The following is a 17,077-nucleotide window of genomic DNA, read 5'->3' as shown; positions in this document are numbered from 1 at the left end:
TTAAGGTCAGAGGAGCCATCAGAGTGATCCCAAACAAAAAGGTATTTGTGTCTCTTGTGCGGTTATTTTGTGCGGCCCAGTCAGCCCAGTTCAACTGAAGTGACCCCTGAGCCTTTTAGTCATGAGAACAGAAACCCGGCATCAAGGGAGTCGCTTTGGAAATGCATTGTGATGACAGAAGGAATGTGACTCTCAGAAAAGAGAACACGGGAGCAATTAAGACAAGAATATGGCAGACTCGGAGCACCCAGGCTTCTGGAACTGAAGAACATACAGAGGTGCAGTGGAGGCTGAGCAGAGCTGGGGAGAGGACAGCTGTAGTTGTGGGTCACAGGAACAGCTGGCTTTCTTAGAGAAAGAGAATATGGGAAAATTCAAAACCATGTTAAGAATGATTAAAACAGAAAAGTAGGAGGGCAAAGGGTTTGATGTTATAATAACTTATACAAAGTAGATAAGATGAGAAAATTAAAAGAGCAAAGAATCAGGAAACTACAATTTTCTATAAGGAGAAAATGATGCCACAGGACATCAGAAGACACAGAGGAAGGAAGAAAACCAGTGGCAGCAGTTTATAGGGACAAAATGTTTAAAGAACAGAAAGATGCAATGGGAATGACACAAGAGTCCATCAGGCCACCCAAGGACACTGTGACTTCAGCTAATCTCATACTCAAATTCTCTCCTATGATTATTCAGATTCTTTGCTCTCCTGTATCTCTTGCCTAAACTAATCATACGCCACACCAACTGGAAAGCTGGAAAAATAAAATAGGGGCAGTGGTACTAAAAGGGAGAAGGGGGAATGACTGAAAGTCAGCTTATCTGTCACTGCTACCTGCCAAGCTCTGTCTCAGTGTTTCAAAATCAGGAAATATAATTTTCATTTTGTTTTGAAAATCAACTTGTTATCTTTAATATTTACAACCAAAGCATTCATTTATGTCAATGTTTTGATAATTGGGGGGAAATTTAACTTAACATTTAATTATCGCCAAAATAATGAGAGAGATATTCCTTGGACTTTTTCAAAAAGGAACAACCCAGCCCTTCTACTAGGAATCCACTGATCTGCCATAGATAAGACCAGTCTTTCCCAAAGATGCATAAAATGGGAATTAAACAATGCTCTCCAGGCTGGGGGAATTTCAGTCAAGATAAATGCTTGGTTGGAATATTTTACTTTTTTATTTCAAAATATTTACAGTTGCAAGGAAACTTGTGAGAATGGTACACACAGGTTCAATGTACCATTCATGCAATATCCCCTAATAGGAACACATGATAAGACTATAGGATAGTATTTACATTAGGAAATTTCATCCATTCAATGAGTCTGGAGGTGTTTATCAATTGGGAAATAGAGTTCTAGTACTTGCCTTGGTACCTGCGGTGAGCCCTGGAACATGGATTTCCGGTGAGCTCTGCATGCTGACTTCTGGAGTGGCCAGGAAATTGGTCTTACAGTGAGGATAGGAAGGCTGACTTAGGTGGGTCCAGAAAGACAGCCTTTTGGTAGGCCCAAAAGTTGGAGTCCGGTGCCTGCCTGCCCAGCATTACCCAAGACAGGCCTTTCATCAAGAGAGTTTCCTGGCAGTGACTTCTGAAGGGCACCTCTCACACAGTGATCAGGAACACAAAACCAGTCTGGAGACCCTGACGCTGCCTGGTGCCACCCTCACGCTGTGTAGTTGATGTCATGATTTCCCCGGTCTCTATCCACACCCCTTTCCTTGTCTTCTTTCCTGGACACTCACCTCCACTCTATAGTAAGTACCCACAGGGCAGGACCTGAGTCTGATTTATTGCTCTGCTCATCCCACTCCTACCAAATACTTAGTGAAATTCCTGTAAGAACTCAGGACACTGAAACCAAGGTCAGCTTCCTAGATAGGTCATATACATCCATGTCCTCTGAAGATGCTGCATCCTGAGGACATGACAGCTTTCATTCAGACCCTCCTAGACCTCCAGCCATGTGCCTTTTCTGTTAGCTGGTCCCAATCTGTGTCCTTTTTTACATGACAAATCAGTAATTATAGGATTGTGCTCTCCTAGCCTCAGTGATGTACTATAGAGAATTATACAGTAGGTCATTGGATGTATACGACCAACCTGGGAAGCTCATCTCCAGCCATGTGCCTCTTTTAGCTGGTGCCAATTTGTGTCCTTTTTGACAAGACAAAACAGTAAATGTAGGATTTATGCTCTCCTAACCTCAGTGAGATGTTATAGAGAGTTATACAAAATAGGATCATGGGAATCCCCAATTATGCACCACTGATTAGAAGTGCCAGTGGTCTGGGAATCCCAGAGCTTACAGCTGTTTTCTGAAGACAGGGCAGCATAGAGGGGGCCCTCAACCTGTGTCAGTGAGCTCCATGTAATTGATAAGCATCAGAATTGTATTGCACAGTCTCTGTCTTTAATGACTTCTTCCTTCATGGAATTTTACCTCTTCAGTTGCTCCACTCACCCAACCACCATTCCTCTTTTAACACATTCAACCAGCCTTAAGCTCATTCCATGTTGGTACTTCCCAGCCTCTTCACATCATCTCCACTTGCCTCTCTAACCCCACATCACATCTCATCACTGGCTCTGTTGCCACCTCTCTCTCTCTCTCTTTTTTTTTTTAATGGTGCTGGGGATTGAACCCAGGGCCTTGTGTATGCAAGGCAAGCACTCTACCAACTGAGCTATATCCCCAGCCCTGTTGCAACCTGTCTTTAGCTTTGTTTTTCTTCTTGCTGATACTTTGCTTCACCTGCTTCTTTCCACAGCTGCTCCCGTATTCTATGAAGCTCCCATCTCCCAAGATGCTTGTCTGCAGTCATTCAGTGCCCACGCTGTTAGCTCTTTCCTCTCTGTGCCTATCTATTTGCCAGCTCAAGCTCTTCCTATCATCTCATTCTTCTCACAACTTGCCCTAGTACCTTCATTTCCCTTCACCAGTTTCTATTTCAACAAGACCCTTTGGGTTTCCTTCTGTTATGTAAAACTAGAAAACAGGTTCTGGAAAAGACTCAAACTGTGACTCCAGTAGCAAAGTCTACCATTCCCTGTGTGTCCTCCTCCTTGGACCATTACCATGAAGGCATCTCCTGTTGAGATGCCTCTCTTTGATTTTGCATTTAAGATTGTTATACAGCTCTCCCAGAATTTTCTTTCACTCTTCCTGTGTTGTCTCTCTCAATGTCCTCCCTGTATTTCCTGCTTCCAGTCTCTAGTTAGAAAGTTCTGCAACCTTCTCTCTTGTTTTCCAAGATGAAAAATAATTGAGGTGTTTTCCTCCACAGGTAAGAAATTTGGTCAGTTAACAACAACCCTGTTAGGGCTGGGGATGTGGCTCAAGCGGTAGCACGCTCGCCTGGCATGCGTGCGGCCCGGGATCGATCCTCAGCACCACATACCAACAAAGATGTTGTGTCTGCCGAGAACTAAAAAATAAATATTAAAAATTCTCTTCTCTCTCTCTCTCTCTCTCTCTCTCTCTCTCTCTCTCTCTCTCTCCTCTCTGTCTCCTCTCTCACTCTCTCTTAAAAAAAAAAACAACCCTGTTAAACCACAGTCTCATTTGACAAAAACCAAACAATGCAGAATGACATGATCATATGCATCATTAACGTAAGAAGATTTTCAACTTTATTCAGTTTCCACACAATGCACTGTGCTATGCTCTTCCAAAGCACATAGTACAAAACAAAAGCACATAGCACATGTGGTCTTTACAATACATATTTTAAAATGAAAGAAAAACATGTCAACGCAAGTTAAATAACAGCAGCTCAATATTCACAATAATGATGATGGAACATCAAATAAAAACTTTATAAGACTATGGGGAAATACCACTGAGATATAAAATTAGTAGATAAAATAGTAAAAGATTAAAAATTCCAAAGAAATGTTTATGTACATAAACCTATTATAACACTCATCATAAAACTAATGAGGAAAAACAATTTTCCAAACAATATCTATCTTAAGACTCTTGAAAATAAACATAGTTCAAAATAAATAACATTTATGGTATTTACTAAAACTGTGACAATCCTATAAAGAAAATCATCTCCATGCTTGGTATCCTTAAGGGATACGTGACCCAAGATGAATTAAAAGGAGAGGTTAAAAAGAGAATTTACAGAGGGAGAGAGAGATTCATGGCTAAAGGATATTAACTTTAGACCAAGATCAACCATTCATCAAAGCTGAATGGGGCCCAATTGCTGTGGGTTAAGGATTTTTACACATCCTGTGTGATAAACTGTTCTCTCTCAGGTCTGGCTGAGCAGCCTCAGAGCACCCAGCACACCTCTAGGGGGTCATCTGTGTGGTTGGAGATTGAGACCATGAAGCTGACTTGGAGATTCAGGCTGTTTCACCATCTGTGGGTGGAGGTGGACAGGACTGGATCAAGAAGTTAGGTCCTTGAGCATCTTAAATAGACAATCAGTGACTCTGTCATCAGTCCAGGGATGCAGAGTTTTGTGCCTCCCCTCAGGCCTCCACAGTTCCAGGACTTCCAGGCAATGAGGTGCGATCCCGGCCCCACACCCAGAGCTCCGGATCATAAGCTTGAATCTGGAAAGAAAAGAGCCCCCATCAAAGCTGATGACTTTACAGGATATTGAGGGTTTTGAAGTTATGGTTAATTTATTTTTCCATTCCTTAAGATTACTTCACCTTGATTTGGACTTTCTAGTCACCATGATTCAACAGTCTGCAAATATCTAAAACTATTGAGAGGCTAATTCTATTAACTAAGTTCTGTCAGCTACAAAGGAGGTGACATAGCAAGGTGTAATTATTAGATTTCTTTAGCCTGGTGACAAATGAAGTAGCCATATATGGATGTCACAACATTATATCAGCTATTACTAACATGGACGATACTTATGAGGACATATTATATATAATATAAGGCATGGGACATCATATTTTCAGCTTTCTTTCAAATAAAAATTGAATAAACTTTCCTATTTTATATTAGATAAGTAAATTATGCTAGCTGTGTAGAAAGTTTTGTAAATGCTTTGGCAGATACAATCCTTTGCGTGTCCCATCTAATAAAATTTTAAAAGTTGTATTTATTAAGAGACAAGCTTTATCTTTGTCTCTGATTTGAGTAGAATAATGGTTTAATGTTAGTGATGTTTCTGCTTGGGTCTATCAAAACAACTTAGTTACATGGTTAGATGCATCTTTAATCATTGAAACCTTAGTACAGTTTCTACATAATTATAAGCCTGGCATATACATAGTTTTGGATGATTTTTGTTTAAAACAAAAGAGTTCATCCCAGAGTTTGAGACAAATAATTAAACTAATTCTAGTTAGCTCCAAAGTATTAATTAATTGTCCAAATATTCTACAAATGAAAAAAAAATATTTCACCATAAAATGTTACAATTTGTGAATAATTTTAATCTGGTATAAAGATTCCTTTCATCTCATTTATCCACTTTCTTTAAAATAAATCATAATTTACAATTGTTAGATGTATCTATACATAAATACATATTAAAGACCAAAGATATATGTCTAAAAATCTCTTAAATCTGCTGGAATTTATACTAAAAAAAGTCACTTAAATCTGCTTTAAACTATACTTCCCTTATTGCATAGAAATTAAACTTGGCTTTACATTTTGAATATACTTTACTTTTTGTTCAGATATGAAATTCATTTTCTTGAATTGGGACTTTCTTTTATTGAATCACTTATGTATATCTGGTAAATTTTCATGAAGTTTTTGTTAGATGTTATACAGTAAATTGTGATACACGTTTGGTTCACTAACCAAAAAAAACAAAACTGAAGAGTGGCTGGGGAGTCCTTCCCTCCGTGCATAACCTCCACAGCTTTCTCCTCCCCAGAGCCCACCTGCAGCCACCCACCTTCCTGTGTCTCTCCAGTCAGCCCATCCCTCTCCCTCCACAAGCACACACAGCACCACCCACCTCCTCACACTCCTCCCTGGAAACCCGAGTGTTCCAGTGCATGGAGCAGAAAAACTGATAGCGCAGTTTGTGGAACAGGGGACGCTGGGCGTAGCTCTTCCCATAGAGGAAATGAAAGATGTCTTGTTTAGGAGCCTGGTTGTCCTCCTCCATGTCATTGGCCAGGTAGCTGGGGAAAGAAACCAGGTTGCTCTTTAGAGGCACAACCAAGAAGGACCTGCCCTTGGAGTCAGCTTCCCAAAATGGACTCCCAGAGGACCATCTTCAGACAGGACTGCACCAGCCCTATTAAGTGTTACGGAGGACCACACCTTGGTCCAGAGGACTCTGCCAGACACAGACCTTCTGAAGGACTCCAACCTTTTTCTAGAAAGCATTGAGCAACACAGTTGTGGGAGAGGCCTAAGGGGTGGTTGCACCCATCTTGGAAGGATTTTCAGGGGGTGTGTAGAAAGAGCCACAAATGTGAGAAGACTCCTGTAAGAAGAAGCAGAGGGGACCACCCTACACTGGACCTGTGCCAGGCTGGGAAGGGGCATCTGTCTTGGAAATCCAGAGGCAGAAAACAGAGCAATGTTGGTATAGATACAGGAAGGAAGAGCAGTCAGATGTGGCTGCACCTCCAGTCTCTGCCAGGGACAGGAGGTGCCCATGCTTTCCTGCACTCCTCTCAGGTGGGCTTTGTGTTTCCTTGGTTTCCTTGAATCTTTTACAACTGGCCTTTAGGGAGCATGTGTGTTTGCTTTGACTAGGGAAGTGTGGAAAAGAAAAACAAACTATACTACAGTGCTGTGATCTCGTGTACACGGAGCAAACAGGACAAAGAGGCTAAAAGTAAAAGAAAGGTTAGTGTCCCTCTGCTCCCCTCCTACCCTCCCAGGTAGTGAGTCCTGATTGATGAAGGAGACCAAATACTCACAGGGCCACAAAGAAGTGGATTCTCTGGTACTGCCAGGAGAAGAGGCCAGCCCGGCTAAAATAAGCTATGACCATAGACAGGAGGTACTGATGGAGAGAGAAGAAAAACAGAGAGAGGTCACATCCTGGAAGAGGAGGAAAGAGGGGACAGAGGAATGGGAGTCTGGGGTGAAGAGTGCCCCTGAGAGAAGGTCGCCAGTAAGGAGACTTGCTGTTTTGGGGAAGGACCTGTGACAGTCGGAGCAGTCGGGGGAAGAGGAGGCTTAGTGTGTACTGTAGGATCAGCTCTGAGGAGACCTTTTGAGGGAAGGCATGTAGGTGAGCTGGGTGAGGAGGGTCTTGGGTAAGCTGGAGAACGGGGGGTCCCAAGAAGTGTAAAGAGGAGAGGAGCCCAGAACCTCAGGTGACAATAAGCAAAAGGGGGTAGCCATGCAAGACTGTGGACTTGGGCTTGAAGCCCAAAGCACCCCAAGAAGAAGCAAGGTCCACCTGTCCTCTCTGCAGGAAACTGCTAGGTCCTGAAGGGAGATGTGACAAGCCACAAAGGAGCCAGGACTTGGCACATTTTGTTGGCTTTATGTGGAGGCAGAGGGAAGGACCATGGGGCTAGAAATCCCTCCCCATCCAGGCTGTGCTGGAGCAGGAACACTGCCCAGTGGAGAACAACCTCACCTTGTCAGACACCCTCAGGTTCTTGTCCCAGGCCAGGAATCTTTTGACAACAGGATCCTCTGTGAACAGAACACTGATGTTAGTTGGGAACCAGAAGGGGCTTCAATGGGAGATAGAGAGCAGAGAGGAGAACAGGACCTCCCTTGGAGAAGGTGTGGGATTGTTGCCCAATAGAGGTGGATAGGAAGAGATCAGGAACATTCCTGGGAAAGTTGCTTGGACCTGAGACTCCCCCCCACCAGGGAAACAACTGAGTGAGGGTTTGTGTAACAGAAAGGTATCTGTATGAGTAAGAACTTCTAGTAAACTGTGGGGGCCCATCATCCCCCCTTATAACCTTAGAACCAGAGTTATTAGGTCATTTCTCCTTAGATAGTTACAACAGTGTGAACATGGTCCCATTAACCACCTCTCAGGGAGGATGAAATGTATTACAGCCACAATGTCTGCAATCAGTGAGGATAATTGGAACCAAGCTCTGTGATCCCAAGCAGGGTCATTTTTCAGGTGTAATGTAATCATCCATCATCTAAGAGTTTCACAGGGTACATGGGTCCTGAGTCCTCCAGGAATGGGGATCTCAGGGATAGCAGGGCTCTTTGGAAAAGTGCAGAGGCTGTAAGTTCCTTCTTTGTGTAAAGAGCAGGATTGGAGGGCGCTACCTGGGTGTCTCCCTACCTAGAAGCCTCTTGAAAACCTCATGGTGTTCTGGTTGCACCAAGTCCATGCGCCGTTTTTTGAGTTTTATTTTGTGGTCACACAGTGACTCCACATCCCAGGGGTGATTTAGCCCACTTTCCACATCCTCCAGCTCATCCTCAGATTCAGTGGAGGACTCTCTCTTTCTCTTTATGCCAGTGGTCTCAGGCAGGAGTCCAGATTCTACCCAGAGTGCAGAATCAAAAATCCCCGGGGGATCATCCTCCGAGTCTCCCTCAGATTCTGAGGTCCACTCTCTCTTCCTCGAGGACCGACATGGGAGGCAGGGTTTTACCCACAGAGCTGAGTAAAGGAAGCAGAGTCAAGCTCCTGAATTTGGAACTCATCCTTTCATCCTCTGATCCCAGTTCACCTCCCACCCCCAGACCTTCAACTGTTACCTTCTTCTGAGCTATTGTTCAACCACTCCCCTTTGCTGATAAACATGTGCCCCTGATTCTCCTTACCAGTGTCCCATCTCCCTGTTCCTCAAAACTCTTCCTCATTATGTACACTTTCTTCCATGGGGGGAGTGACCCTTTTTACACCTCCTCTACCTACTTCGTGAACTTAGATCTCATCTTCTAACCCAACTCCTTTCTCTACAGATTTTCCATCCATGTGGACTTCCTTGTCCCATGGCAAGGAACTTCAAACTTCAAAAGTGGGCTCCTTAGTCTACCTTTCCTGGCTTCTCTACCCCTTCCTTCCTCCTTACCAGTCATCCTGTCAAATCAGTTCTCACTCTAGCTCCCTCACCTGATGGACCTGGGACCTCATCATCTACCACCACCTCCAGGTGGGTTTCTGAGGTGTTCGGCTGGGAAGGCGATTGCCCAGACTGGGAGATTTGTTGATCCGCCATAAGTTCTCCCATACTCTGTCTTCCTTCTACAAAACCTAGATTCTTGCTAAGGCAAAGCCTTCTTCCAGAATTTGGTTGAATAGGAGTCTGTTCGCTCTTCTCCAAACAGGAGAAATCAGGTGAGGAACAGTTCTGAGGACAAACTGTTGCCCACTGCACTCCCAGTGGTCCACAGAGTCTGTCCCTTCCAATCAGGAAGGTTGGAAGCCTCTGATGTCATCACTCATTCCAACCTGGCAACCAGTTTGAAGGAAAACACCTGTAACTGTCAGACTGGTGTGTGCACCTGTCCTAGAGTTCTAGAGGAGATGGTCTCTGCTGTGACTGATCCAAACTCTGTCCACTTTGCCAAACTAACCTACGGGTCTCTGACTCCCTCTTTCACTTCTGTCTAGACCCGGGTTCTTCTCTCCATTTTCAACACAACACATGTTAGATACCCAACCTCTGGGCATTTCCATTTCAGAGTTCAGTGCAGTGGGAGATTAAGGAGTATGGCAAGGAAGAAGGGGGAGGGCAGAAATGACATGACCTCCCAAGAAGGAGCTCAGTATGTACAAAAGAACCCATGTACACTGAATTATCACTTGAAAACCCTAAAAGGAAACACTCAGTTTAGCAAATCTAATCTGCTAAGTGCCACTGGCCTTCACTGTTTTCAGAAATCTGTTAAGGGGACACACACTCTGCACTTCGGCATGTTTGACACAAGGATTCCTTTTGAGGTCATAAAATCATAGGAAATTGTACACATGCTCATGGTTTTCCTAGAGTGTCTACACTATCTGGGAGTCTATGGATCACCTCAGGTTAGCCTCTCAATTCCAATCAATCTCTCTCCAGTTACATAGCATATTTGAGAGCACAGACATTGCTCTTGACCTGCATATTTCATTGTCACCAATGCACCCTATGGAAAGTCTCACATGTAGAAAAAAGAAACAAATGGGAGATTTTCCCATTGAAGACAGAGAATAATATTTGCTGAGAACATGGGAAGTGTATGGGATGTGACCCAGCACCCAGTGGAACTGGGGAGGTGCTTCCAAACGTCCTAACTTAGCCTTTTGCTTTACAGCTGGGCATTCAATCCATGTTTTATCTTTCTGTCCACAAAATGTGTTTAAATGTGTAGAAAACTTGCCATGTTAACCATTGTGCTGTGTAGAGGGAGAATTGTCTCAATACATGCATGTCTCACTTAAAAATGGAGATATATTCCTAAAAATGTGTTATAGGCTGATTCATCATTGTATAAACATCCTAGAGTGCTCTTACACCAACTGAGATGGCTACAATCTCACTGTGCTGTCATACTGTGGGACAAATTCATGTATGTGGTTCCATCGTTGGCCATAACGTCATCACGTAGGGCATGAGTTTAAATTTCTGTTGTGCAACCACCTGCATCACTCATCTGGAGAGCTTTTCCATCACCATAAACAGACACTCTTTACCAATGAAGCATTATTTCCTTCTTCTCCTTCTACAGTTCCTACTGACCACCATTCTACTTTCTGTCTCTATAAAATTGAGAACCATTGATATCTCATTTGTGTTGAAGACTGTGAACTCATACAGTATGTGTCCCACTGTGTCTGGGTCATTTCACTTTGTGCACTGTCCTCAAGATCCTACATTGCTGGAGAAGGGGTCAGAATTCCCCTTTCTTAAGGCTGAATAGCAGAAGAGAAGATAACATCTTTTGTCCATCTGTTTATCTCTCAGTGGGCATTGGGTTGATTCCACATTTAAGCTGCAAGACTTTCTTTTCCCACTGTTGGACCTTATCAACAAGACCATGTTTGTTATTCATGCTGTGCTTGAAGTTTATTTTTATTTTATTTTATTTTATTTGCATTTTAATGTCTTACATGATTCTGATGACCCCATTCCAAGCAGGAATAAATGCAGGTTGATTCGTGTTATCAGCTGAGAGTGAGTGTCCACCTAGGTTTGCAGCCCTGGATGTTCAGAGTTGAATGAGGACCCAGCAGCCTTCCAAGTGACCATGAGTTCCTTGGCAGCTCTCTCTCAGGTCCTGGCTGTCAGGAAGGTGGTCATGTTGCTGTGGAAAACCAATTGCATAGATGCTCCGCTTATTTGAAATCTATTCATGATGTCTTTAAGCATCAGAGCTGCTTGGGTTCTCTCATAGCAAATCAGAAGTTCACACTCTTCCTTGTAGTGGACAGCCTTCAAGTATACCCACATGCCACATGATAATGTTTTGGTCAGTGATGGTCCACATATATGATGTTGATCTCACACAATAGTATCACCTGTTGATGTAGGAGCCAACTTAGCCTCTGTAAGTATACTCTGTGACTTCCCCCAAAGACAGATTTCTCTATGGGCACATTTTTCAGTTCTTATCCTGAGCATTAAATGATGCATGACTGTATGAGAAGATTATGTTCAAATTAAAAGTCCCAATAAATTTGGCCCAAATTCAACTCATAGTTTGTCATTTCCTATCTCTGCTGGCCACCTGGTCTAGACATGCTGCATGCAGTTAGGCAGATTTCATCCTCTTTTTTTTTTGTTTTACATTTTTTTATTCTAATTAGTTACACATGACAGTAGAATACATTTTGGCACATTTTACATAAATGGAGTATAAGTTCTCATTCTTCTGGTTGTACATGAGATAGAGTTACACTGGTTGTGTAATCATATCTGCATAGAGTGTAATAATGTCCCATTCATTCTACTGTCAAACCTACCCTCATGACCCTTCCCCTTCCTTTACTCCTCTCTGTCTAGTCCAAAATACCTCTATTCTCCACACCCCCCTTATTGGGAATTAGTATCTGCATATCAGAGAAAACATTTGACCTTTGGTTCTTTGGGATTGGCTTATTTCACTTAGCATAATATTCTTCAGCTCCATCCATTTACCAGCAAATGCCCTAATTTCATTCTTTTTAAGGCTGAGTGATATTCCATGTATATATTCCACAGTTTCTTTATCCATTCATCTGTTGAAGAGCAACTATGTTGGTTCCATAGTTTAGCTATTGTGAGTTGAGCTGCTATAAACATTAGTGTGTCTGCGTCACTGTAGTATGCTGATTTTCCTTTGGCTATAAACCTAGGAGTGGGATGACTGGGTCAAATGGTGGTTCCATTCCAAGTTTTCTGAAGTATCTCCTTACTGCTTTCCAGAGTGGTTCCACCAATTTTCAGTCCCACCAGCAATGTATGAGTGTACCTGTTTCCCTATATCCTTGCCAACCTTTATTGTTGCTTGTATTCTTGATAGCAGGCACAGTCCATCTTAATATATGTGATTACCTTGTTTTAAAATGGAGTAATACGTGCAAATGGAGTAATACGTTTTGTTTGAAATGTACCTTCACCTCTACAACTTTTCTCCTTCTATGGATACAGTCTGATGCAGCAATAATGATAGTTATAGTGCAGAGATAACAGAGTGAATCTTTGTGCTTTGCAAATACCACTTTTAGCATAAGGTGACATGTAGGATCACTACAGTACAGTTTGTTGGCCAGTCCTCACAGATTCTAATTAAATGAGTGTCGTATTTCTCAGTACTGAAACACTCAGGGTCACTCCTGAGTGAACTGGTCTGCAGGAAATAACTACACAAACAACAGAGATACCTTTTTCTTTGGTCCTGTGACAGCTTTTCTGACCTTAGGGGTCTGTGGAGGGGTGAGCCATTAAAATGAGACAGGGGGTCAGGTTTCAGGGCGTTGAGTCTAGCTTGTGGTGTCTGCTGTCAGCAGATTGACTGATATCTAGGAAGGCCACACCCAGAGGCAGAGCAAGAGAAGGGGACACACAAAGGGCATTTTCGTGGACCATTCTATTCCAAACAGGGCAAAGGTGTAGCAGGGATCCTAAAGAATTAGAAATCGGGCAGTGCAAAACAATGCCCTTCTAGCCATTCTTGAGCCAGAGGTGGCAGAATTTCTCAAGAAGTGGAAAGGCTCCATATCTGTGTGTTGTTCTAGAGTGTGGAACCAGTGGGGAGCAGCATTGGTGCATGAAGTCCACTCACAAAGGGTGTGGGCAAGGAACAGTTCTGAAAAAGTAGATTCTGAAGGGGAAAGAAATTTGAAAACAAGGACTATTATGAGCTGCCTTCCAAGAACTTCCTAGTGTTCAGAGTCAGGTTTTTCAGAGATTGCTTCCTAGGGTTTTGTTTTGTTGTTGTTGTTGTTGTTGTTTTTTGCAGACTTGATACCACAAAACTGATGAAAATTACACTAGTACTCTGCCACTGAACTAAATTCCCCTTCCCCTGGTGCTGAGGGCCATTACCAAGTAGGTATTGACGCATCGTAATCCTTGCCAGTGTACCCCATGTTAAATGGACTTGCCTTGGAAATTTGCTGCGACCTTGCTTGTGTGTTTGAGAAAGATGACCCTGCTCAAGGTGATCCAGGGTGGATCCAGGTTTGAGGAAGTATCCTGCAGGTTTGAGGAAGTATCCCGGTCCTTGGGTGTAGGGTGTTCCCGGTTTAAGGCATTTCCCGGTTTAAGAATATGGGTTTTAGGGAAGTTGAGGTTGAAGATTATTGCTGCTGGGATTAGGGTGTTCCTGCTGCTTGTTCCCCTTGAGTTTTGGTGAGATTCAAATGGGATTTGGAAAAAGCCTCGTGGAGTAGGTGAGTTGTGAGATAGAAGGAGACTGCCCCTGAACGTGTGTGGAGGCTGGTGTGAGATCGGGAATAAAGAATTGCTGTTTGAACCTACAAAGTGGTGGTGCCTCCTGATTCTGGTGCCCCCCAAGATATCGGTACCCTAGTTCCACTTCTTTTTTTTATATTTATTTATTTATTTATTTAATTTTATTTTTTTATGTGGTGCTGAGGATTGAACCCAGGGCCTTTCACATGCTAGGTGAGCACTCTACCACTGAGCCACAACCCATGCCCTAGTTCCACTTCTTAAAGGTTCTGGACCTGAATCTTTTTTAAAATTTATTTATTTATTTATTGAAGTTGTTGATAGACCTTTATTTTATTTATTTATGTGGAGTGCTGAGAATCGAACCCAGTGCCTCACACATGCCAGGCAAGTGTGCTACTGCTGAGCCCCAGCCCCAGCCCCAGCCCCAGCCCCAGCCCCTGGACCTGAATCTTTAATAGGACAGTCTTGCCAAGTGATGTACTATGTTCTGCTAAAATAGGGATGTAGGGATGGACCAGAGTCATTATTGTCAGGTTGGTGGCAGTGAAGCAGCCTGCCCGTGGGAAAAACCATCAATCAAGAAACGGCTGTCAGCAGAATCCCCTGGCCAATCCTGGGATTCAACCAGCTTCCTGCGACCAACTCCAGAGGGACAAGGGACTCTAAAAACACCTTTTCCTGTCCCAAGCCCTTCCCTTCCTGCCTAAGCCCCATAAAATCCCAGTCTGGTGGAGCTCCCATGCGGTTTCTCCTCAGACCCTTCTCCTGTCCACTCTGTGTGTCTGATGAATTGCCGCCCACGAGTGAATCTCAAATAAAGCCTCCTTCGGCAGCCTTTTTAAATCTGCCTCCTTTGGTCGATGCCCACCGTGTCTTCTCTTACAATTATGACTTTGTGTTTTTTGTTGCTGACTTTCATTGTTCTGCAGTGAGTTACAAAGTCATAGGCCACAGGACTTCTCCTTTTGAGTTTTATCAGTGCTCACCATGAACATGTTTGCATCTCTGTTCAAGTGCCTTCCCTCTATTCAGATTTAATGTGTATTATCTTGTTAATCCACAGATGTACAATTTTTCTTGTTAGTAATTTAGCAAACATGGAGTTTTTGGTTTACTGGTTGCCTATTTCTGAGTCTTAGTGGTTTGTATTATACTTGCTTGTTTATGGCTTTAAATGCATTTAAATGGAATATAGCAAGCGTAGACTAAGAACAATGATAGAAGCATAGCAAGTGAAAAAAAAAAAGAAAGCCATAATATTTAGTTGACATAGTAGATATTTTATTGATGAAAATTATATTCCACTGTCAGCCTTACTTGTTTTGGAAAATATTACCTCCCTTTATTTCTTTGTATCATGTTTACCAAAGCCATGCCTTGGATTCTATTTCTGACCCTCCCTATTTCTGGACAGGTGAATTGGCATTCTGACTTCATATGTCATGCAGCAAGGGAGATTTGATGTACCTTTGGAATTCTGCTCAGCAGTTATTTGATCTTCCTCAGGGTCCTCCTGGAAGTTGTTATAAGTGCTATGTGGGCCATTGTGTGTGTCAGTGTGAAAGGTTAAAGAGTAGCTTTTTCTATTGGACACCTGTTCCTTTTTATTTAATAGCTTATTGAGATGTAATTTGCATACCCTGTGATGCACCTATTTAAAGTGTACAACTCAGTGGTTTTTAGTACACATCAGAGTTGGGCAACTATCACCACAATCAACTTCAGAATATTTCATCACCTCCAAAAGAAATCCTGTCAGTACCCATTAGCAGTCATTCACCATTTTCCCCTGGTTCACCCAGCCCTAGGCATTCTCTCATCTCCATTCTGTCTCCATAGATTTGCCTATTCTGGACATAATAGAAGTGGAATTATCCACTATGTGACCTTTTGTCTGGCTTCTTAGTGTAAAATCTTCAGGGTTCATCCATGTTATTTTACATGCTCAGACCTTCATTCTTTCTTATGGCTAAATAATGTTACATTGAAGGAATTGACTCATTTTACTCATCAGTTGGTGAATATTTGATTATTTCCCTTTTTGAACTGTTACTAATAATGCTGCTATGAATATTTGCACACAAGTTTTTGTACAGACATATGTTTTCATTTCTCCCAGGTATGTACCTGGGTCTGCCACACGACCAGCGCTGGCTTCATTAAAGAAGGTTCAATTCATGAGTAAATGCTAGGGAGTTTTAAAGAGTCAAGACTCTAATTACCTTTAAAACCAGCTCTAGGAAGGCTTCTCCTAGCTCAGGCCTCCAGCCACCTAATGAGGTAGCTAGGTTTGCTGAAGAGGAGAGGGAGGGAGGGAGGGAGGGAGGGGGAGAGAGAGAGAGAGAGAGAGAGAGAGAGAGAGAGAGAGAGAGAGAGAGGGAGGGAGGGAGAGGGAGAGAGAGAGAGAGAGAGAGAGAGAGAGAGAGAGAGATTGAGAGGGAGGGAGGGAGGGAGGAAGAGGGAGAGAGAGAGAGAGAGAGAGAGAGAGAGAGGGAGGGAGGGAGGGAGGGAGAGAGAGAGAGAGAGAGAGAGAGAGAGAGAGAGAGAGAGGGAGAGGGAGAGGGAGAGGGAGAGGGAGAGGGAGAGAGGGAGGGAGGGAGGGAGGGAGGAAAAAGAAAAAAACACAAAAACACGCCAGGGAGTGGAGTTTATTGGGTAACAAAAAATTCCAGGGAAAATCCCATCCAATGAAGTGTTAAGGGGGGCAGCATCCCAAGGTCCTGGGCGACGATTGGGTCTTCAGGGCAGTGGACAGACACGCCTCTGCAAGGACAAGCCCTGGGACCTGGAAAAGGGTGGGGAAAGCTCTGACACAGCTGTGTCTAAGTGCCTCTCACCCATACAGGGAGGTAACTCAAATCACGTGTGAGGATAGCTTCCCACACCTGGGAGTAGAGTTGCTGGGTCATTTGCTAACTCTACCTTTAACCTTTTAAGGAACTGCCAAATTTCTAAGGAACTGCACCTTTTACTTTCCCAAAAGATCATAAATATCAAACTAAAAATTTTCCTGACAGCAAAGGAAACAACCAAGAATGTGAAGAGAGAGCCTACAGAATGGGAGAAAAGCTTTGCCACCTTCACCTCCAATACAGCATTAATCTTCCTATATATGAAGAACTGAAAAACGTAACACCAATAAAATAACCCAATCAATAAATAAGCAGAGGATCTTCTGCAACCATAGAAGTGTCTGTGTTCAGTCAACAGATGAAAAAAGTGAACATCTCTAGTAATTAGAGAAAAACAAATTAAAACTACATCAAGATTTCATTGTACTCCAGTCAGAATGGCAATT

At 43.0% G+C, this 17,077-nt stretch overlaps 1 protein-coding gene and 1 long non-coding RNA gene across 4 annotated transcripts in view; one reads left to right on the top strand and one right to left on the bottom strand.

The window, feature by feature from the left end:
- Positions 1-17,077, top strand: part of LOC144256833 (uncharacterized) — a 98,807-nt gene that overhangs the window by 27,066 nt on the left and 54,664 nt on the right. The window lies entirely within an intron of this gene.
- On the bottom strand, positions 4,501-9,117 carry LOC144256880 (speedy protein E4-like). The gene is made up of 6 exons (XM_077802637.1): positions 9,017-9,117; positions 8,232-8,452; positions 7,554-7,612; positions 6,883-6,968; positions 5,964-6,132; positions 4,501-4,584 (listed from the first exon to the last, which is right to left on the bottom strand). Exons 1-6 carry the CDS (start codon positions 9,115-9,117, stop codon positions 4,501-4,503), a joined length of 720 nt encoding a protein of 239 aa, XP_077658763.1.

Source organism: Urocitellus parryii, chromosome 9 (genome assembly GCF_045843805.1).
Source record: "Urocitellus parryii isolate mUroPar1 chromosome 9, mUroPar1.hap1, whole genome shotgun sequence".
NCBI classification, from domain to species: domain Eukaryota; kingdom Metazoa; phylum Chordata; class Mammalia; order Rodentia; family Sciuridae; genus Urocitellus; species Urocitellus parryii.
This window is presented reverse-complemented; position numbering and strand designations above follow the sequence as displayed.

What these genes read in the sequence shown, in the direction of transcription:
- LOC144256880 (XM_077802637.1), bottom strand. Translation starts at nt 9,117, where the DNA reads ATGGCGGATCAACAAATCTCCCAGTCTGGGCAATCGCCTTCCCAGCCG. An exon ending in ATCCACTTCTTTGTGGCCCT is followed by an intron (nt 6,133 to 6,882) that starts GTGAGTATTTGG and finishes TTCTTTCCCCAG; the next exon opens with CTACCTGGCCAATGACATGG. An exon ending in CCAGGGAGGAGTGTGAGGAG is followed by an intron (nt 4,585 to 5,963) that starts GTGGGTGGTGCT and finishes TTTTCTTTCCAG; the next exon opens with ATTCAAGCTTATGATCCGGA.